General features: G+C 38.1%; 1 protein-coding gene across 24 annotated transcripts in view; it reads left to right on the forward strand.

Annotated features, from left to right (window-relative positions):
• Positions 1 to 23285, forward strand: part of mical3a (microtubule associated monooxygenase, calponin and LIM domain containing 3a) — a 92492-nt gene that overhangs the window by 14061 nt on the left and 55146 nt on the right. For all 24 annotated transcript variants that reach the window (XM_082181725.1, XM_082181714.1, XM_082181735.1 and 21 more), the window contains exons 2-10: positions 14950 to 15327; positions 15471 to 15678; positions 16140 to 16256; positions 16433 to 16534; positions 16770 to 16925; positions 18275 to 18375; positions 20307 to 20564; positions 20978 to 21093; positions 22815 to 22941. In XM_082181725.1, coding sequence (XP_082037851.1) covers positions 15052 to 15327; positions 15471 to 15678; positions 16140 to 16256; positions 16433 to 16534; positions 16770 to 16925; positions 18275 to 18375; positions 20307 to 20564; positions 20978 to 21093; positions 22815 to 22941 — 1461 coding nt within the window. In that variant the 5' untranslated portion in view covers positions 14950 to 15051. The remainder of the gene's footprint in view (positions 1 to 14949; positions 15328 to 15470; positions 15679 to 16139; positions 16257 to 16432; positions 16535 to 16769; positions 16926 to 18274; positions 18376 to 20306; positions 20565 to 20977; positions 21094 to 22814; positions 22942 to 23285) is intronic.

The raw sequence follows: 23285 nt of genomic DNA on the forward strand, positions 1-23285 counted from the left end.
CTTGACAGAGGGGGGTAAAGCTGTCTATGATAGCAGCGTTGTCTGCTTCATCCCCTGAGGCGACGGCAGTGCGGGCGAAAGCCGGCTGCTGCGCGTCGGGAGGTGGGGGGGAGAAGGAGATAGCGAGGCTCGCGGGAGGGGCTCCGGCGAGCGCTCAGCTACTGTATCCGGCTCTGGAGGCCTCTGAGCACGGTGTTTCCTCTTACGCTGCGCGGTGGAGGCAGACGGAGCGAGGCCCAGGCAGAGAGCGCAGATCACATGGTGGTCGCTGTCGCTGAGCGGGGCTCTGCACGAGCCACAGGAGGAGCGAGGCATTTGCAACAACGCCTCGCGCTCTTTTAGATGCAGTGTGTCGCGGGGCGAACACACAAACACACACAACGAGAGCAAAAAAGGATATAATCCGCCGGATAGCGGGGCAGGCAGGGAAGGCTGAAGGCGGCGAAGACGGCCGGCTGATATCCTCGGCGTGCTGATCGCCTGTTTCAACGGCGGCGGCTTCCTCAGAGTCCTGCGATGCGGAGAGCGTCACTGAAGAGATAGAAATCAGTGAAGCAGCCTCTGAGCCTCGCTTATATACGCTAAGCCAGACCCCCTCTTTCGCGGGCTGTGACGCATGAGGCGCGCCAAGCGCACTCATTGGACGTGACGTCACGTCTAAGGCTCAGCGTTAGGCTGCTGCAGTTGCCGCAGGGCAGTCAATGGGCACGCTAGTAAGCCTGCCCTAGGTCTGCGTGCTACTACACTGCGTTGACAAAATTATAAAAATTAAGGATAATTTTTTGGCTTCAGATCTCGAGAAAGATGACTTTCCCGCAGCGTAAGCTACTTACGCAATACTAGAGAACCTCTCGTAAGAGAACTATATACTTCCTCATCCTCATGCACTAAAGGTTGAATAGATTCATTTCTTTGTTATGCATGAAATACTTTTAATAATAATGTGTTGTTAATGAGTTGCTAGCCTAAGGGTGCTTTCACACCTAACTCATTTAGTTCGGTTGAATCGCACTAGAGTTCGTTTTCCCCATTGGTGCGGTTCGTTTGGGCAGGTGTGAATGCGGCATTCGCATTCGGGTGCGGACCAAACAAGCTCGGTACGCTTTCAAACAAACTCTGGAGCGGTTCGTTTGTGGTGAGAACGTGATCTGACCTCGAACAAAACCAACTGCCAAAGAACTGCTGTAATCAGCTGCGCTGTGCATTATGGGATGAGGAGAAATGTTTGTTGACAGTTTGCACTTTAAGCATGGCAGCTCGCTGACAAACTTGGAGTTGTGAGGAGGTGTGGAGCCTGATATAAATTATTAACGTTATTTTCGAGCCGCATCCTTGCTCCATTCTCAAATATTATTGTTTGTCTAAAGTGGTGTAGACAAACTATATAATAAAATATGACCAGGGATACATTCAGCCCACGCAGTCGTCTCTCCATGGTAAACAGCGGTGTGTTGTCTGCCGGATTTTCCACCTCTTTGTTTACTTCTGGGAGTTCTGTTGGAATTTTCCCGCACGCTAATTCTGACCAATCGAAGTGCGTATGGAAATGTGTTCAAGACACATCTGGCCAACGAGTGATGTGGATGTTGTCACGTGACTGCATTTTGGTTCGTTTTATCAACTCATAAACTGATTCGGACCAGAGCGATCAGTGTGCTGTGAAAAGGAACCAAAATGCCAAAAAAATGCTACAAACTACGAAGTATCATTTTTCACCCTTGTTCCGGACCAAATGAACCGAACTACAGATGTGAAAGCACCCTAAGTGCAGATAAACCATAGTTCTGTCATAGTTATGTTAAACCCTTTCTGTTACTAAGTATTGTGGTGCCTTGCACAAAAAATAAAAACATTTGAAGAGTCAGGACTGATGTTTGTTAGGCCAGAGCTACTAAAATATCAGTTTCATCAGTGAATCTTTGATTTTCTATTCTCCTGGGTGCACAAACTGCAGATTATATGAAAATGATAATATAAAAATATGAACTTATTGGTTATTGGTATCGGATACGGCCATGAGAAGGACTTAATTATCGGTTATCGCCAGTATCGGTTTACATTTTTCATATTGTGCATCCCTAATTAGATTAAATTTGCTTGTTTATCTACCACCTCAGTTACCAATTTCACTTGGCCTTTTGTTTCCTTTAAAGGCTTACTGTTTGTCTTTAAAGGGATAGTTCACCCATTTAAATTGACATTTACTCTCTCATGTCGTTCAAACCCCATGACTTTTACTTACATGGTACACAGAAAGAGTTATATATGCCCATCTCGCTCTTTTCTGCCCTGCAAATACTGACAAAGAACATTTTTGTGGATGACTGCTTTTGTGTTCCATGGAAGAAAGAAGATCATATGGGTTTAGAATGACATTAGGGTGCGAAAACAATGACATAAGGTTCACTTTTGAGTAAACTAACTTTTAAAGGCTGACTCCTGTTTTTAAAGTTCCCACAGACCCTGTTTGGCCTTTATCTTAAAAGCAGAAGAGGTGAAAAACTCTGATGACTGATCGGCCAGTCTATTTCCCAGCATGTCTGTGTGTCTTACTCTGATAAGATGTTACAGTGCCAGGGTGCCGCCACGCTCTGCCCACATTTCACTTTGAAGTGACTGGCAAAGGATTTCTTCCTTCCTCTCACTGCCGCCTCATCTACACCTCCTAAGCGACCGTCTCCAGTCTCTCCACACAAGCTGTTTATTTGGAAGAGTCCAGAGAGACACAATGGTGATTTCCTTCAGGACGCATTGATACAGTCATCGTTCTGTTGGTTTTGGCTGCAAGCGTTGGTTCCTTTGCCACAACTTTAGCTGTGGAACTCTTGTCTGAAGGAAATTATTTTGATTTGCTGGATTTGTTGAGTCAGCAAACGGGATCACGTTATAATTTTTGAAATGTATAATGTTTGTTTTTTCCGCCAAATGTAATATGGACAACCATAATTGATGTTGGCTATCTAATTGTGTATGCTCCAGTCCATTACCTTTTTTTTAGTAATTACCTTTGTTGTCATCTAAACCTTAATCTTCAAAAACACAAATAATTTACAACAAGGTTAATGTAATTATTAAATTTAAAAATGTCCTTTTTTCATATTGTACATTATAATTTTGTGATGATTTTCAGTTGATTTTAGTTAGTGTTTTTTAATTTATTTAGATGAAGTACTAGGCTATAGTGTTTTAATAGGTTAACTGGGACGGTCGTGCTGAATTCACCTATTTGACTGACATTAGAAAGTTGTGGAAATTCAGCACAAACATTACATATTTGCAGCTTATTTTCAGTAAGTGGTATTTTTGGACTGAAGCAGAGTTCTCAAAATTACTTTGTTTTTGTCACAATTTTCTTTCTTTTTCTTTTTAAAAAAGATTTTTATAATATGACCCCTTTTAAACACACATTGGCTAATACTATTTTAAGTTTTATATCATATTTGTTAATCATTCTATTATGTTTCTATATTTAGAGTTTTATCATTGCATGATTTAAGCAATATTAATAAGTCATTTGAATGAAATAAATGAATCATTTAATATGGACTTCAGAAGTATCTTATCTCAGACAAGTAACTTGAACCGAACCTTTATCCTGTGGGTGATGTGAAACGTTCCTATGTGAGTCACTGTACTTTTCACCTTTGTTTTGTTTTCATAAGTGCTTTTGGGATAGTAGTAGTGAGCCAGTCTTCCTTTTAAGATCAGTTTCCAATATTATTGCAGTTGTCCTCTCGTTGACTCCGCAAAATAAGCTTTTATTCCACCCATCACCTATAGTTTGTGAAATTGCTGTCGGATTATAATGTAATTCAGTATGTGTCTATTTTCCTTCTAATGAAAGTCCATTGAAGTGCTTAGCATCTGTCGGAGAGTTTTGGGTTACAGGCCTATTGAAGCCCATTTTGTATTCCATTCACACTTGGAGTCCACCCTTTTCCTCTGCTCGGTTGGCGCAAACTGCTGACTTCAGGCCAGTTTTGCACTTTATTTTTCCTCCCTCCTTAAAATGTTTGATGATTTGAACCATGGAGGTTGGTCACCTGCGTTTCAGGAGAAATCCGTCCTCTGTCCCTTGGCGTAGTTAAAGGTGCGAGAGTTCACAGATGTTGAAGTACCATTCATGTTATGGAAAGGTTTCAAACTGCAGAAGCTTGGCCAAAAAGAACATTTCTCAAAAGTTTCTCAGAAGCTGCTCATATTTATTGGAGTTACATTCCATGTTGTAATTTTCCAGAACTTAATGACAACTGATGTAATATAGCCGATATGTAGGCTCACATTGAATCTGCAATCTGAATTTAGATCTGTGGAATGAATAAAAAAAAATGTATTTTATCAGAGAGTACTACATTCCTATTTATAGCCAAATGTTCAATGAAATTAGCCAAATAATAAATAAAAAACATGCAAAGGGATAGGAGTGTGTAGAACTTCAATGCCAGCGTTTGGAATTATGCTTTCCACAGCGTGTTTACTGTTTGTTTGCAGAAGATGAGCTGCCAAACCAGTATGACAGTTTCTTCTCATGAACTCCCGCTTTTCTGTTTGAGTGTGAAATGTTAAATGTTAAGGTTGTTCATCACAGCCACAGGTATGTCATGATGCATTAATGTCATGTTGGAATCATGCTAATTATAAGATGTAATTAGTTATATAATTAGAGTTTAACAGTGCTGTTTAAATCATTTTAAATGATTTGTCTCTGGCAGCTGTTCCATATGTGGATTTGTTGGAAGTGACAGAAAAATACTTTATCACTACACAAATAAATTTCTGATTCTCTTGCACATTTTTTTTAATGTGCACCTGGTTACACTGGCTTTAAAGCTTATCAAACAAAAATATGTGTAGAAGTTGCTTCCTATCTACTTTTTAAATGTTGATATATTGGTTCGTTCTAACATAACGTCATTGTGGTCAAGTGTGAGAAGTCAAAGTTTTCATAAAGTTTCTAACTTATACGTTTGTAAACTAGTAATTGCGTTAATTCTGATGACATGAATTCCCAGCAAAAGACCATAATTATATATATTTTTTTAATAGTGGTATTTAATCTAATGTAACCTAAATTATAGGTTAAAGTAATGGTTTACACAAAAATGCTATCATCATTGATGCATGTTATGTATTTAAAAAATAAGTAATTTAAAATAAGTTCATTTGGGAGCTTTAGTCCCTATTCATTGTAACTAAACAAATAAAAACAATCCTTTTCCTTAAACCACATGAGATTGAGTAAATAATGACATAATTTTCATTTGTGGGTGAACTATTCCTTTTAGGAGACTCACTTCCTCACTTGTATGTAGATATGTTCACTGATTTAACTGTCAGTCTCATATAGGGTTGCAGCTGTATGCGTGCTGTCATTTATTAACGCATAAAGCCAAGGCTCTGGCAGGTCTGGGTCAGTGACGGTCCTGCCTCTTTGCTGTCTGGAGTCTTGTTTACCCAGCGAGTAAGGGTTAACCCCACCCACAGCGCGTGGGATTAGATCAGCATGCCGTATTCACGGGATTACAGCCCTGTTGTCTGTTTCTGAGACCAGTAAACTGTGCGCAGTCACGTACTAGTAACTACCGCTTCTGTTTACTTTGCTCATGTCGGAGATGATATGTAAGATGACACGTGCTCGTTTCATCAGCCAGTTTCAGTCTGTGAAAGGTGTGTCTAGTGCGATTTACATTTCCAATGAAACCTAACAGACAGAGTAAACATGTTTTATTGTCGCGGTTGAATGACATTGTTGTGGAAGCTTGTTTCCGCCACGGAATAAAAAAGTAAAAAAGGTAATTGCTCAATTCTGACTTTTCCCCCCCCGAGTTTATATCTCTAAATTCAGTTTTTTTCTTGGATTTCTGAGTTTGCAGGGTTTTTTTCCAACACGGAATAATAAAATTGTGGCTTTTTATACCACAATTCTGACTATTTCTCTCAATTGCAAGTTTATATGCAAATGCGAATGCATTATGGTTTCTGTATTTCATGAATGAGATTCTTGAGAACACTGAGTCATCAATTACAAAGTTTTACTAGGGCATGTCTTTGTACCTGGCTGAGCATGACCAAACCTTCCATTGTTGTGATGGCTTCTTTCTCATAACATCTGGTTTTGGATATCATACTGCTTTTCAAAAATGTACTAAAATAAATACTGCAGCAGGAATTTTGAGTCTAAAAGCCTGACAACATGGATTGGAGAGGTGGGGGATATAATACTCACTGTTTCCTTTGCCTTGAATGTATTGCATACTTTGTGGTTGTTGGTCACAACCATCCAAACAATCTGGAATTCTAGCAATCTGCACAAGTTTAGCAATCTTTGCTGCTTTGCTTAATCAGTGTGGCAAAAGATTATTAAATAAAAAAATTGAGTAAAAGTTTCTGTAAAATGTATTTATATTTGTGCAGTATTGTTTGATACTCTCTGTATGGACCAGCTGTACATGTTCCCAGCTGTTGGGAGTTAATTAGAATAAGATGCTTACATTTTGTAAGCTAAAACTTAAAGAAAATCTTTTGTTGGAACTGATTCAAGCAAAGTTTTGTCTTGGTGTTTTGATTATTGGTTTAATTCTGTTTGCCAATGTCTGTTATCAACCTTTTATGGATAACTATGCAAATATGAACATGTCCAGATACATTCAGGAAGCCAAATATTTAAATGAATGCTAAGGCCACATAAGGTCATAAGTGACATTTGTGTATTGACTGTTGCTTCTTGAAAAAATTGTATCTTTTATGATATTAAAATGGAAGTACATTTGGAATTACGTGATAAAGAGTCACGTATGTTTATTAATGATCAACTTACTCAATATCAATATGTCTCGATTGCATAATGCAATTTTTTAGAGCAATATAGAAATATAGTCCTTAGCAACAAATATCACATAAGAATCTAATTTATTTTAATAGGAAAAAAAAGGTGTAAACAAATTTGTCTGAACAAGATACTGCAATTCAATGTATAGACATGAGATAATTCGGGTGACTCACAAATAAATGGGTCAAAATGTGCATACATTTATCTTTAAAAAAAAACTCTACGTCAATAAACTTTTTCAATTAGTTCTCAGAAATAAACTTCTGTTTATTAGTATACATAATATAGCATTTGTTTTCTTGCCACAGCATTTCTGTGGTGGCATATTTTCATAATGAAGTATGTGTCTCTATTTGTGATACAGTCTGTGTTAAGGAGCTTGCGTTTAGTCAGTTTGTAGGCCGTGTCTTTTAATCTTGGTGTGGAAAATGGTAAGCTATGGAAAGCTGGTTTATGACAGAACTTAACTGTATTCACTATGATCTGTGGTGAACATATAGACTGTGATTATTTAAAGGAATAGTTAGTTCTGTCCTGTTGTTCCAATCCCTGCTGTTTTTTTCTCTGTGTCAAACATAAAAGCAGAATTTCTTTCTTGTCCATACAGTGACAGGTCATAATGACCATGACTGTCAAGTTCCAAAAAGATTTTTCAAAATATACCCTTTTCTGTTTCATTGAAAAACAGTATATATACATGTTTGTTTTGAACTAGTCCTTCAAAATGTAACTGTGGTTTTTATTTTCTTTCTTGATGGATTCACTTCTCAAGCTCTGTATTACTGATTTCTCATGCGTTTCATATCATTGTGTTCATGAACATCTTGCAAAATGTTTCATGTAATTGTTCTCTAGCTATAATTTTTTTTTATTAGTTTGTCTGTGTTTTAGTTACATTAGCCTATATGTTTCATGTTTACTTGGCATGAAAAACACAGTCTTGTACGGTCAACGTTCTGGTTAGTCTAAAATTCTGTTATTTGCTCGACCTCATGTCATTCCAAACCTGTAAGACTTTCGTTCATCTTCAGAACACGAATGAAGATCTTTTTGATGAAATCTGAGAGTTTTCTGTCCCTCTATTGACAGTCTACGCAACTACCACTTTGACGCTTCAAAAAGTTCATAAAGAGATTGTAAAAGAGCTTTCCTGTAGCTCAGTGGTAAGAGCATTGCGTTAACAACGCAAGGTTGTGGGTTCGATCCCAGGGGATTGCACATACCCATGTATAAATGTATAGGATAATGCAATGTAAGTCGCTTTGGATAAAAGCGTCTGCCAAATGCATAAATGTAAAACTAATCCATATGAATAGAGTGGTGTAGTCCAAATTTTCTGAAGAGACACGATCGCTTTATATGAAGAACAGATTTAATTTAGGCTTTTATTCACAATCACATATGAACATTCATCAACGCACACATCCTTTGTGGTAAGCGGAAGTTCAATCATGTTCGCTTGACGTGGGAGAACCAATGAGTTCATTCTCGTGTGTTACACAGTACGTTTGAGCTTTCGCAATAACCAATGTTGAGAGTTCTTCTCGTGTTCGGTTGAGCTTCCGTTTATGTTCGCTGATCAATTTTTTTATGGGAATAAAATCCTAAATTCAATCTGTTGTTCATCATATAAAGCGATCAAGTCTGTTCAGAAAATTTGGACGAAACCCCTCAATTCAGATTACAATCTCTTTATGATCTTTTTGAAGCGTCAAAATGGTAGATGTGTGGACTGTCAATGAATAGACAGAAATCTCTCAGATTTCATTAAAAATAAGTTTGTTTGTGTTCGAAGATGAATGAAAGTCTTACGGGTAGGGATGCACTGAAAGAGAAAAAAGGCCAAAAATATGAGCTGAAAATATACGCCGCCCCGCCCCTCAGTGTTCAGCGCTCATATTTCACTCGCGCAGCATTTTTATTATAATTTTTTTTGTGAGTGGCTCCGCTTCCGAAGATCCACTACTTTGAAGCGACTGGCAACGCTGGTAAAACGACACTACCCTCTCGTTCACTGATCCGCTCCCCGTTACGATCTGCTCACATGCTCTGATGATAATAGCTTTGTAGGACTGTACTCTGATGATAATCTTTATTTTGATAAATGATCAAATAATAAATCTGTTCAATCTGATTCTGACACATAAAACTGAATGAAGGGTAATATTGATATTTAATAAATTCTTTATATATTTTATATTAGCTTGCATTTATTTTAAGATCCAGATTCAATAAAATGATTGAATTAAATTAAGTCTAATGTTTATATATATATATAAACTAATTGTAAAATAAGATATTAATACCTATTAATTAATGGATTTTGGCCCAGAATTTTCATTTCGGTGCATCCCTACTTACGATTTGGAACAACATGAGGACAGAAAAGAAATGATGACAGAATTTTCATTTTTGGGTGAACTAACCCAATAAGGATTCTGAGCACAGAGTTACTATTATACACATCACCGAGGTGTGGTGGATAGTGTTCAGAGTCTCAGACTGTAATTATGGGTAATATTAACGCATGCATTTTTGTAACTCCATTTGAAAGGATCGCCTACTTTTTTTTATATCAGCAGACTCACTACAGTTGCCATTCTTTTGAAAGAAAGAACCCTGCTAATTTCAGGTGGATACTGGCCTAGTTTGCCTCGCCCACATCAGTTTGCTTTGTTTACCTGCCCACATGCGGCTCTGTTGGCTTAGCTCCCCTCCTCCATTACAGCATGTGTATAATGATGTCATACTCCTTTGGTGATGTTACCATAGCGACAGCACTCCTTCTCACCTGATTATCTGGAGGGAAAGACACAGTAGGAGGAGGAGACATCACAGCTGTTTGATAGACGGCATAGGGGTGCAGCCTAATGTTTTATGCGGCGGTAAAGGAAGCCCTTTCGCTCCCATGGGAGTTTTTAGATGAGGAAAATCACAGCCAAACAAAGAGACTTGAAGATAAATGTGCAGAGACTTTCTGTAAGAGAAATGAATGGGAAATATGTTATGAGTTGTCCTCCAGCACAAGGAGGTTGTGATTTTATTTCTCTGCGTTTATTAAAATCTAGAGATTTGAGTTATGCATTGTATGTCCCTCGGGCTAGTGGTCTTTACATATATTTGATCTTGCCCCTCACGGTCTGTCATGTGAAAGTGATTTTAGCTTTCATGTTTTTAAATGTTACATGTGATCTCATGATTTCCCTGGAACCAGCAGCAGTGTAATTAAACGTTGTGAAGGCGAGATAGAGTGAACTTGATATCATTATACTGAATCTAGATAGAGAATGTTTATCTAAATTGTGTCTGTGGTTAAACATCTGCAGCCTCATCATGACTTGAGTTTGTTCAGATATCAGCAGCCCTAATCACCAGACATCTGGCCATATTGAGATTATCAGAATCGGCCAATAACTGTACCTGCTTTGCTGATTAAACGGAATAGTTCAACAAAAAAAAAATACGGGAAGTGTTCGGTGCAGATTGTTACTGTCCAGTAATTTTTTACTGAAAATGAAACAAGAGAATTTTATTTTTTGTGTGTTTAAGTAGACCAGACAGGTTGCTGGAAAAATATATTTAAATATAAATAAATGTTAAAATGCATGAAATGTATGCATTGATTTACCCTTTTAGTCAAGATATTGGCATCTTTTGTTGAAAAATCTATCAACGTAATGATTTTCAACAAAAGATGGCAATGTCTAGAGGGGGTAATAAGCGCATTTTTATATTTATACACACACACACACACACACACACACACACACACACACACACACACACACACACACACACACACACACACACACACACACACACACACACACACACACACATATTTCATATTTGCTTTTGATGACCATGGAAATTGTTTAATTTTAAATAATTTTTAAATGTGATTTGATTCCATATGAAAGTTATGGGGTAGTAATAATCTTAAACGATGGAAAATAAATATGATATTGTTTTCTTACACAGAGCTAAGAAATTGCTTTTTTTGTGCGATTGGCTGGAAATTGCTGTCTGAAATAATACAGTCCGCTCTGTGTATGAAGTCCTTCATTTTTTTAAGCTAAAACTCTGACATGTCTTCCATCCACATGCCAATACAGGAAGCACACTGGAAATATATGGGGTTCCGACAGGAAGAGAAGTGTGGAAAGAGCTTTTTGTACAGTCCATTCAGACATGTAATATGGTCTATTTAAAAAAAAAAAAAAAAGCATGATGCAAGCATATATGCGTGTTTGTTTTAGAAGGCATGCTGTGAATCAAAACAGTTCTTTGGATTCCCTCTACTGTACAGTTACAGGCGAGTGAAGGTGGGTTGTATATGTATCTGATTAGTTATTCATTCAGTCTTCTTGCTGTTGAGTTGAATAGATTGCGCTTTGTCCCTGTAATGCTGTTTATCAGCATGTCCGTAGTGGTTGTCTTCTGTTTCTCTCATGTCATACAAAGTTCAGTGTGTATTCATAGCAGCTAGGCTATATCATTAACACCACATTGCTGTGTGTGACACAGGCCAGATAGCTGTGTCTGAAATTTAATATACCTATAGTGACAGGTCACACCATGGCAGAAATGTGGGCGTTTCCTCTGTGAAAGAGATACTGGATAAAGACCTGTGTTCAATTATAGCAGGCCCTGTTTTGGAAGTGTTCAGGCATGCCGGGAGTTAAAATTATGTTATGCTGTAACTTTAACGTGGCTATAAGGCCTTGCAGAGTTATGTAACCTGGCTCTTCACATCCTCCCATGAGTCAGTGTGACGAACAACAGATTTTACATTTGTTGTTTTTGACAGATTTTTTTTTAGTGTTGGTTTGTTGCTGTGGTCAAAGTCTCTCTTTTTAGAAGTCTCTACATTATTTTTTAGGAAGTGATCCATGTTCTGCGGTTTGTCACCAAGTTGTACAACATAAAGATTTTAGGGGAAACATTATAGAGTTTTCACGGTCATGTAGCCTAACACTTTGAAATGGTAAATGAACATTTTTAAATGACCTGGAAATGTCATGGAAATCATAAAAGTTAATGCAAATCAATTCATATTCTATTTAATTTTTGCAGTTATGGTCAACAAAAATATTTCATTAGTTTATTTTATTTTATTTTATTTTATTAAAATTACTTATTTAAATGTATTAGTATTAACAATGCTTCCACATTAGGCTAGTGCCACAAAAAAAAAAAGCAGCCTGCCCTCTATTAAATGATCTCCATACAATTAGACCCATGTTTCACAATACTTGTATGGTTATAGTTACATGCACACGGTCATGCTTCCTTCTCGGCTTATGGCTAGTCCTGCACGGAATCCACAGAATTCCATAAAATCTCAGCGGACTTCTTCATGATTTTAACTGCTGTTGTTTTCTACATATCCTTGCCACTTGTATTTTTTAAATAATGGTTTCAGCTTCTTTTAAATCCATTCCACAGATTTCTGTAGGTTTTCCCTCCACCATCAACACAGAAAATGTGAATAAAGTATGCAGGTTCTGTGGGTCTTATGTCTGAGTGACCATGTGGTGTACACGTGTAGGCTATATGTGAAACCAGCTTCTTTCCCATGCTCTTCAGGAGTCAATCTCCTCACTTGTAACTCTTTGAGGGCTTTAAACAGGTTAGTCAGTGTTACCCAAGCTTCGCCACTGAGGGTTTCTGATATCATATACTTGCCGAGGTTCTCAGCTTTCAGGGGCCGACAGAACTAAAGCCGCATCAGGACAACCAGAAAAAAAAATAAAATCTATATTTGTCCTATGAGGTTCAATTTCTGCACACCTTCAAAAGAAAACAGTTTTTCTTTCATTCAGCAATCTTTGTTAAATGAGCTGTACTTTGAACGTCAGTGTATTTCAGCATCGTATTTGTTTACATGACTGCTGCCGTGCAAAAAAGTGTATCCATTTGATGCATTAGTGTCATGTCAGAGGGTTATATGGAGAGAGGAAACGGGTAACCAGATCCATCTGCCTCAGTAGTGCATTCACACGCCTTTCCAATTTTCAAAGTCAATGCAACAGCCTGACATGTGTAGTGAATGGACGAAATACTTTGTGACTGTGACTATTATTATTTTATTATTTATCCGATTTCAAATTTGATTATAAAACCCTAACAAAGCATAGGCTACATTTTGTTGTTAGTAAATGACTATTAAATATATTAAGCTCACATTTTTAATTGCAATTTTTTGTATTAGGCTACATTCAATTGTCAGCTAAAATTTCACGATTATGAAAACGTGAGGACAATGTCGTTACATCACGTCTCGTGGCTTTGTGACACTGAGTCTTTCAGTGGCTGGCCATGGTGTTGCGCTGGCCGCTGGCACAGCAGTTTCAGAGCAGTGAGGTCAGGAGTGTGTTTTCACAGCAGACTAGAGCTGGAACCGAGTGAAAGGGCCCTCACACTAACCCTTCACCTACCTTCCCTTTCATCGTATTTCGTGAGGTGGAGATTTCCTTCATCCAGACCACACCTTAGCAGTCTGTGTGAGTCTGAGTTTGTTTAAATGGGACTGTGTGCTTGTACATGTCCTTGGCCATGAGAAACTGCTAATTTGTGATATTTTAGATGTTCTATTTCAGTTGATGACAGCTAGCTGTGTGGTCACTTTCAGTTGCCCAATTGAAATACAGTCTGAATGTGATTCTTTAGATGGGTCTGGATTATGTATTTCAGTCTTTTTTGATTGCTCAGCATTCTTTTCTCTCCATGTCTTTAGAGCATCTTGGAAAATTTTCCCTTCCTCATTCTACTTTCAGAAAACTTTCCTGCACACTAGCACATTACCGAAATCTCTGGTTATCAGCATTTCTAGGCCTTTTTTTCTATGTTGGCTAATGACAATGATATCTGGTCTTTGTCAGTCTGAATAGAAGAGTGTGGCATTCTGCGTGATACTCTCTCACCGTTTAAGGGCAAAATAAACTTTAGATGGTTGCCTTACATGTCGATCAGAATCAGGAGGTCTCCTCCCATCTGAAGAATGGCCAGTTCTTGACCAGAATAATCTTTAAAGAGGAACATACATACTGATAAAAGTTTGGCTATGCAAGACTATTTGACACCTGAGTAGGACATGGTGTCAGCAATAGTTTTTGATAACCATGCAGCAATGCGGTTTATGTTTATTTATTATACCTGGGGTGTCTTGTTCACAGTAGAATGCACAGACTTCCAAAAGGTCAGTGTTTCCTGTTTGGGTTTCTGTGCGTTCATCAGACTTCCTGTGGTCACTGACTCTCAGATAAGGGCATGGGGCATTTTCAGCTCTTTAATGCCAAGTCTTTATTAGAGCTTCTAGGTCCTTTAGGCTATGTGAAATTTTCCAGGCAAGGTTTTTGGCAGCCTACTCTGTTAGTGAAAGGTGTTCACTTTTAAAACCTGTTTCATAGACTTGTTTCACACAGTATGTTTTACATAACTGCATTAGGCCTAGGCCCTATATAGGCTAATGTTCTTGCTCTGTAGAAACATAAAGTGATATCTTAATGACTTGAGCTTACTTTTACATAACTTAATCATGACGCAGTTCTCCTTTTTTTTGCAGAGAGGATAATTAAATGTATCAATGAAACTTAAATTAGGGTGTTAGTCTAGAATAGATATTTCTTTCCTCTGATATAGCTACTTCATGTAGATCATAGTATAGTATGTAACTATATAGTATGTCTGTTTATGTAACTATACCAGGAAGCTTCCTTCCATATCTCTTCCTTTCTGTTAAATCCATGCTGTGTTGTCTTGCAAGGTTATGCTAGGTTGAAAATTTCTAAATATAGTTGTAGTAATTAGTAGAGGACTGTCTTGTATTTATCATTGACATAAACATCTAATAAGGAGGTCTAGATGCAATCTGCAGATTTATTTCATTTTCTGGACTAATTTTTAGGGAAAGTTTTCTGAAATTGTTTTAAAATGGTATGCTGTTTGTTAAACAAAGTGATTAACTCTTATCCATAACTTAAGACACAATCAAAATTATCCTAAATATTGAAAATGAAAAAGATTTTTACTTCTGCAATGTTCTGTGCGTTTCCATGTGTGCCATAGCAATCTCTACATAAAATGTTTGACAAATCTTTTCTTCTTTCTTCATTCAGGGTGAAAATGGCCTATGGCGGAAGTTGAATCGAAAACAGACAGACTCTGAGTGAGCTGGACGGGGCTTGTCCCATAATCCCTGCTTATCGGGTCAAGAGACCATGGGAGATGGAGGCGTCAATGCGGTGGGAGAAGGGGTGAATCAGTCCCATGTACTCTTTGACCGCTTCGTCCAGGCCACCACCTTCAAAGGCACTCTCAAGGCTTTTCAAGAGCTTTGTGACTTCCTGGAACTCAAGCCCAATGAATACCGTGTGTTCTACCACAAACTCAAGTCCAAGCTCAACTACTGGAAAGCCAAAGCCCTCTGGGCCAAATTAGACAAGCGCGCCAGCCACAAAGAATACAAAAAAGGAAGGGCCTGTGCCAACGCCAAGGTATGAAAGTTTCCCTGGGGCATAGGAGAGTGTTTTGGTTACTAGTTCTGAAACTTTCAATGTTCTAATTTTGTTCAAAATAGATTGAGTTTTTATGTGGCTTGATGATTTGGTTTTTATTCTTTGTGGATTGGGTTTCTCAGTGTCTGATCATTGGAGCTGGACCATGTGGTTTACGTACAGCCATAGAGCTGGGCTTCCTTGGAGCCAAGGTGGTTTTGTTGGAGAAGAGGGATGCATTCTCCAGAAACAATGTGCTCCATCTTTGGCCTTACACCATTCAGGATCTGAGGGGTCTTGGAGCCAAGAAGTTCTACGGCAAGTTTTGTGCTGGAGCCATCGACCATATCAGTGAGTAGTATATAAGACAATTTTTCTTTTAGAAAAAATTGGTACCTTTACAGTACAGACATCCATTACAGATGATCCCATTACAGCACTAAATGTAGATGTAAATGTGTTACGATGCACCTTGGAGACTCAAACCACCTTCGTAGGTGTTCAGGGACTCCTATCAAGTGTGTAGTAAATGCTAATATGTGCTGATGCATCCCAGACATTCAGTAGCCGCCTACTCATGTAATCATTGTGGGATGTGTTGGGGAAAACCTGCCAAAACAAAGGCTTTAAACTTTGCCAGCAAGGTATAACAGTTTTGCCCAAGAAGAAAAATAACTTGGATGTGTGTGTTGTTGGATTGACCGTCTTGCGGAAGTGATGCATCTAATTAGAGAAACTCCTCTAGAATGTCTGGTCCACTTATTGAGTCGGATGATAAACGGGGTCTATGTTTTTAAATTATCTTACTCCAGGTATTCGCCAATTGCAGCTGATGCTCTTGAAGGTAGCTCTTCTTCTTGGCATCGAGATCCACGTCAACGTGGAGTTCAAAGGCCTCATTGAGCCACCAGAAGACCAAGAGAATGAGAGTAAGATCACTTTCTTGTGTCCTTTCCATGCTGAAATTGAGCTGTTCCATTCATTTGTTTCCATTTCCACATAAATACCGGTCGTTCTAAAGAGCCTGGGCATATCCTGAAGGGACACTAAATCTTGTCGAGAAAGGACTTTTCTGTCATCGCTGAACATGCTGTTGGTTTTTCAGGAATTGGGTGGAGAGCTGAGGTCCACCCCAGAACACATCCAGTCAATGAGCTAGAGTTTGATGTCATAATTGGGGCTGATGGGAGGAGAAACACACTGTCAGGTAAGAATAGCACTTCATAGAATATGAACATTTAGAATGTTCTCTCTAAATCTTTGTTTCTTGTCTTGACATGAAAACAATAATTAGTGGTGTGTGCTAAGGGACTTAAACCTTGACGTGTAACTCGCCCCGGTTTATCCTGCAGGCATGAATGATACATTTAAATCTTTCTGTTTATTTAGGAGAAATTATCAATACAAGTGAATTCTTATAAATGTGTATCCTGTCTCTCCAGGGTTCAGGAGGAAGGAGTTCAGGGGCAAACTGGCTATCGCTATTACAGCAAACTTCATTAACCGCAACACGACTGCAGAGGCAAAGGTGGAAGAGATCAGTGGAGTTGCCTTCATCTTCAACCAGAAGTTCTTTCAGGACCTTAGAGAAGCCACAGGTAAAACAAGCACTCTTATTAAAGATATTTCAGGGACGTTTAAAGACGTTTCCTCCAAGGAGGCAAGGGCCCAAAACATTTTTGATGAGAAAATAATCCATATTACAAAAATAAAATGACACAAATTTTACAAAATGTGACGTTAAGAAGTGTATCACTCGTTTTTCTAAAGTAGCACTGTCCAACAGTGACACACGCAGGTAAAGTTTCAGCAGGAGTCCACGTCTTTCATGCTTCCCCTGAGCCCATTGAGTTTTAACAGACTCTCTAAAGTGTGTGGTGGGTTTGATGGGGTGTAATTGAGAATTAATGGGGGAAAGTCATGTGAGAGGAGGCAATGCCTCCATCGTGATATGATTGGATTTGATTGGTTATGATTGGATACAATTGGTTTGTGTGATGATTCCCACCTCTTTTTTTTTTGTGCGCATTCCCGAATCAGTCTGAATGAGCAAAATGATGCCACTAATGGGAAGACTAATTAAAAAGTAAACAACTCAGTCACTTAGATTTTACCGCTTTGTCACGTCAAAATCAAACTTGAGATGGCCTGAAAACATGATGATTGGGTTTTTTTGTGTGTGCAATCAGCTTGGTGAAATTAAAGGTACATCTTCATGTCTTTGACCTGTTTTTACAGAGCTTGATGATCTGAGAATAAGTTGACTATTAAAAAGAATAGCTGAACATCAGTTAATATAACATGGATATCAAATAAAATATATTGTTTAAATTGGTATAGCCTTTAGTTATTGGTTTAGAATAAATGTAAAAATGCTTAACACTAACTTAATGAGATTTATACTTGGTTTTAATAAATAGAAAATAAATTACATTGTTAGGATGTAATTAAAAAATACAAAATATAATTATTTTTGCTTCTTTTTTTTGTAATGTTTATTTAACCTGGAAAAGGTGACAACCTTAAGTACAACATGTAACACACACAACTGAGGACTTTGCTTCCTCATTTCAGAACACTGCATTAATCTCTTTTGTGCCACTTCTTGAAGTTCCAGCGGTTTAGGAAATAAATACATGGAAAATATTTTATTGATGATCTGTCCCTGTGCTTTTTTGTTGAGGGCAGTTTTTGTTGCTGTTTTCTGAGTTGTATAATCAATGTCATCCCTCTCTCTCTTTCTCCTGTTGATTGAGGGAGTGGGCGCATTATCTGCTGCACAGATGGAACATAATTACATCAGCGAACGGATGCAAACAACTTCCTCTTTCTCTGTCCCCTTTTCCCCCGTTGACATGTTGTCTGTCACATCTCCACTTTAATCTCTCCCTCCCTCTTGCTCCCTCTCACTCATTTTGTCCTTTTCTCTGTTGGTTTGCCTCCACAGGAATTGACCTGGAAAACATAGTCTACTATAAGGATGACACACACTACTTTGTAATGACTGCCAAAAAGCAGAGTCTTCTGGAGAAGGGCGTTATTCTACATGTGAGTGATCAAAGAGTTTCTTTTGCCAGTTTTTATACTAATCTCCACTCTTTTATTCTCACTTTCCCCTCACTCTTTATCTCAGTCTCTTCCTGTTTGCCTTTCTATGTCCCTTAGAAAAGTACTAGCACACCTCTACTCAAGGCACATGATTTGATTTATGTAGCACAAACATACATTATGACCCTATTGGAAAAAACAACCTTGAACAGCTTAAGCTGCTTTTAGTTGGTCTGGTGTGGCAGGTAAACCAGCTGATTGACCAGCTAAACCAGACACACATTAGCTTGGTGAGGCTTAAACCATCTAAGACCAGCAAAAAACATATGGTTTAAGTGGTTTATATGGTTTTTTGGGGGCGTTGAATGCCAAGGTTCTGCCTTAACCAGAACCATTAATGAATATACACTACTGTTCAAAAGTTTAGGGAGAGTAAGATTTATTTAAAAAAAGAATAATAATACGCAATTACGTTTTATTCAGCAAGTACACATTCAATTTATCGAAAGTGACAGTAAAGTAATTTATGTTTCATAAGATGTCTGTTCCAAATAAATGCTGTACTTTTGAACTTTCGGTTATACTTTATTTTAAGGTGTTGTTGTTACACTGTAATTATATATTTAAGTACTGAGTAATATTAAGTAATGTACTATAGGGTTAGGATTAGGGTTTGGTTTAGGGTTAGTTGCATGTAATTATGCATAAAATATAGTTATTACTATAGTAACTACATGTAACGTATTATGTAACAATGACACTGTAAAATAAAGTGTTAGCAACATTTCTATTCATCAAAGAATCCTGACCAAAATGCATCACATTTTCCACACAAAAGCAGCACAACTGTTTTCAACATTGGTAATAATAAGAAATGTTTCTTGAGCACCATATCAGCATATTAGAATGATTTCTGAAGGATCATGAGACACTGAAGAAAATTCCGTATTCCATCACAGGAATAAATTACATATTAAAATAAGATATATTAAATAGAAAACAGTTATTTTAAATTGTAACAGAAGAGACTTTTGAAATATGAAATATGAAAAAAATCTCACAGACCCAAAAGTTTTGAATGTTAGGGTACTTACTACTAGTGGGATACGTTAGTGTACGTATCCCACTAAAGTTCTAGGTGTTTAATTATGTCTTTAGAAGGCTTTTTGGCCATAGGAGTGTAAATAATCATTACTTTGAGCGGACAGTCTGTTCCCATTTATTCACAATGAGCTCTTCTGCTCTGTTCCCAGTACTGCCAAGTTTGTTGAATCATTAACAAGGAACCTCAATCCCAGCCCTCTCTCTCACACTCATACATAAACTCTTGCACAATACGACTGATATAATGATGCACAGTAATGACACCAATTAATGTAGTTCGATAGGTTGCAAGAGAGTCATGCTTGCTTTGCATTTTTCAGGATAAATTACAGAATCCCACTGGGGGAAAAAAAACACTTGTATTTAATGTGTCAGGATTATACTGTAATGGTGCTCAAAATAAAGCCATTTTAAATGAGTGTCAGCGTTGAGAGTCCTCATCCGTTTTAAAAAGCCTGGCTGTTAGCAGAAACAAACACTAGTCTCTCGTAGCAACATGAATCAGAGAGGAAAAGACCTCTCAAATATCCCATTACCACACCCACAGCCACTCATGACTGAATTATATGCCTTGCGGTGCTCTACAGTTGCAGACAACTGAGCGAAGTTTTGAATCATCAAACCCACCTTATGACTATTTCGTAATTACATTGTTCTCAGTGCTGAAAATTGTTTGACTGTTGGGTTTTCATGTTTTATGGGGACTTTCCATAGACATAATGATTACTTTCAGCATTTTTACATGTTCAGAAAACATCACTTAGTATGGATTTCAGATATATTTCAATCTTTGTGAGGACTAAATATGTATATATACTCTTGTATAGGACTATGTCGACACAGAAATGCTGCTCTCCAGGGCCAATGTTGACCAGAAGGCTTTGCTCTCCTACGCTAGAGAGGCTGCAGATTTCTCTACAAATCAGCAGCTTCCTAAACTGGATTTTGCCATCAACCACTACGGCCAACCTGATGTCGCCATGTTTGACTTCACCTGTATGTATGCCTCCGAAAATGCAGCGCTCGTCCGCCAGCGCAACGGCCATAAGCTGCTAGTAGCTCTGGTGGGGGACAGCCTTCTAGAGGTGAGTGGAAAACCCATGTGGGGGAGAGAAATAAGACTATCTTCTTTTAAGGTAGTTTGTTATTTGTTATAACCTACATTAATAGAACCAGATGGTGTTTTTCCATGAAGTACCACAAAATTGGCTTTTGCTCTTCTCCAATGGCTTCCTTTGACAAATTTCAACTTCTGAAAATACATTTTCTCACATAAATCTGAAACCACTACTTTAGAATCTGTGGTAATGAAAGCATTACTTTAAAACATCACACACAGTTAAACTATCTAGACAGTGGCTGTGAGGGTAGTTTTTCCATTATATTCCAAACAGAAGGTGACTGATTTCTAATATGAATTTTACAGCCACTCATTTATCACTCTTAGTGTATGAGGAACAAGTTGACTGATGGAAATGTGGTGTTTTTTTGTGTTTAGCCATTTTGGCCAATGGGCACTGGAATAGCAAGAGGTTTCTTGGCAGGCATGGATGCAGCGTGGATGGTGCGTAGTTGGGCTAATGGAAGCTCCCCTCTGGAGGTCCTGGCTGAACGGTAAGACAGATTTTATGTTCAGAACAGAAAGCTGTATATATTACTCCAACCATATAAACCCCCCCCCTGTGGTGAAAATCAAGTTTTGAATGGTGTTGTATGTTTATGTGGTGTTTAATATGCTTTAAGACAAACCATTTGCATATTCATCAGTCAAAAACACCATTGCTGAGTATTTTCTCCCCAAAACTGCAGTGTACCAAAGACAGTCTCAAAAACGTGGTTTCAAACCGCCCCTGTTTTCTACGTCACAAATATGTAACCAATCCTGTCATCGTGCGGGGTAGGGCTTTTCCACAGTGAGCACAAGAACACCTATAAGAAGGGACAGGAAAAATAGTGTATGTAATGCAGTAAAAATCGTGTATGTAATGCAATATAGCTGGTTAATTATGTATATGATGTATATAGATTTTACAATGTTATGATAAAACTATATGCCTTTCTCCACGGACTTTCTATGATGTTCAAAGCGTTTCTAAGGATGCTGATATTTGAAGGCAGCTGTCTGACTCTGAGATGACCAATGGGAACATGGTTTGTGTAACATTAGCAACACATTGTTATCCGTTTGATAACATAGTCGAGCCAAAGGCTTGTCCTATCAATTACCGTTTTGTGTCCGATGTTGTAGAAAGCGAAACATAAAATGTATTACCATTCTGATACATCGACTTGTCAACGACCCTGTATAATTCACTTTTCGTCTTCTTCTGAATCAATCATTTTCTGAATCAAACATATATGGCTGACTTTAACCAATATTTCCACTTGCGATTGTGTAGGGTTTACTACAGTAAAGTTGACTGAGTGGATCAGGTAGTCTGAGCAGGTGTGATCGAGTAGAGGCGGGGACCAATTTGCATATTCATGGTTTCATGAAGTTCTTTGATTGGCACATGACCTCACTATGTTGCTTGTTTTATTCAGCAAATCACAATGAGTTATAATAATGGGAATAAATGCTATTTTTTACATTTTAATTCGATTTGTGTCAGATTTTTTTTACTTTTGACAGTCTGCAAATAATGAGAAGAAATTACAATTTGCTGTTGATATAGCTACATTTTTCACTCTGGAAATGAAAGGTCTAGGCGAATTTATTGCATTGTGAGAAATCATGTTTTGTAATCTCGTGCAGTGTGAAAAGTGGGGAACACAACTGCATGACACAAAATCACAAAAATGTATATGCTTGTTTTTCCAGCCCTATATAGGGAAAACATTGTGAAAATGTGAAAGTCACATTGTGCACCATTTCAGAGTTCATACACAAATAGAGATGTTGAATATCAAAAAAGCCTTTACTGCATACTATAAAAATATGAGTAATATGGTGTTATGCAATACCAAAAACATCAAGAGTGATATACTGCTGCAGAGCACTTATGATGAGGTTGACAGTAATTGTGTCTTCAAACTGAGCAGTAAACAGCTCAAGCCCTCACAGGCTGTCATTTACTGTTACTTTTCTCCCTGCACTGTTATTTTGCTGCATACGGCAGGGTAAGTCACAGTGGTAAAGCACTTTTCTACTTGTATGCAATAAGCAGCATGTTTGTGGGGAAGCAAAAGTGTTTTGCGAGCGAGTAGCCTGCATGATGTCTCTAGGGTCTCATCTTGAGACATCATCACTAATGGGACTAATGCCAAGATTAAGGGAATTTGGGTCTGATCTCATGGTGTGTAGTAATCATGACCACTGCTCCCTTGGGTTTCAGGGAAAGTGTCTATCGACTGCTGCCACAGACGACACCAGAGAATGTGAGTAAGAACTTCAGCCGCTACAGCGTTGACCCAGCTACACGGTACCCCAACATCAGCCTTCACCAAGTGAGACCCAACCAGGTGGGTTTTTGCACAGTTGACCCATCAGCCTAGTTTTAAACCAACATACTGTACTAGTCGATATTTGGCCATTTTAAGATGGTCGCCATCATCCAAAGATCACATACATTCCCCTTTTGTCAGTTTCAAAAATTTGCTGACAGGCTTTGGCAATGGATAATTAATAGAGCTGTTTAATATATTGCCAGATTTGGCACCATATTGGTTATTGTCCAGTATTAGTTTTTTTTGTAAACAATTTTTTTATTGATTTGTGTCTGTTGGATCAATTGGATTAATATATTGGATATTATATTGGATCAATATAAGCGGTTTTGGATATTTAGGGTGTGTTCACACTTGTA

The sequence above is a fragment of the Leuciscus leuciscus genome (assembly GCF_965113295.1).
Source record: "Leuciscus leuciscus genome assembly, chromosome: 10".
NCBI lineage: Eukaryota > Metazoa > Chordata > Actinopteri > Cypriniformes > Leuciscidae > Leuciscus > Leuciscus leuciscus.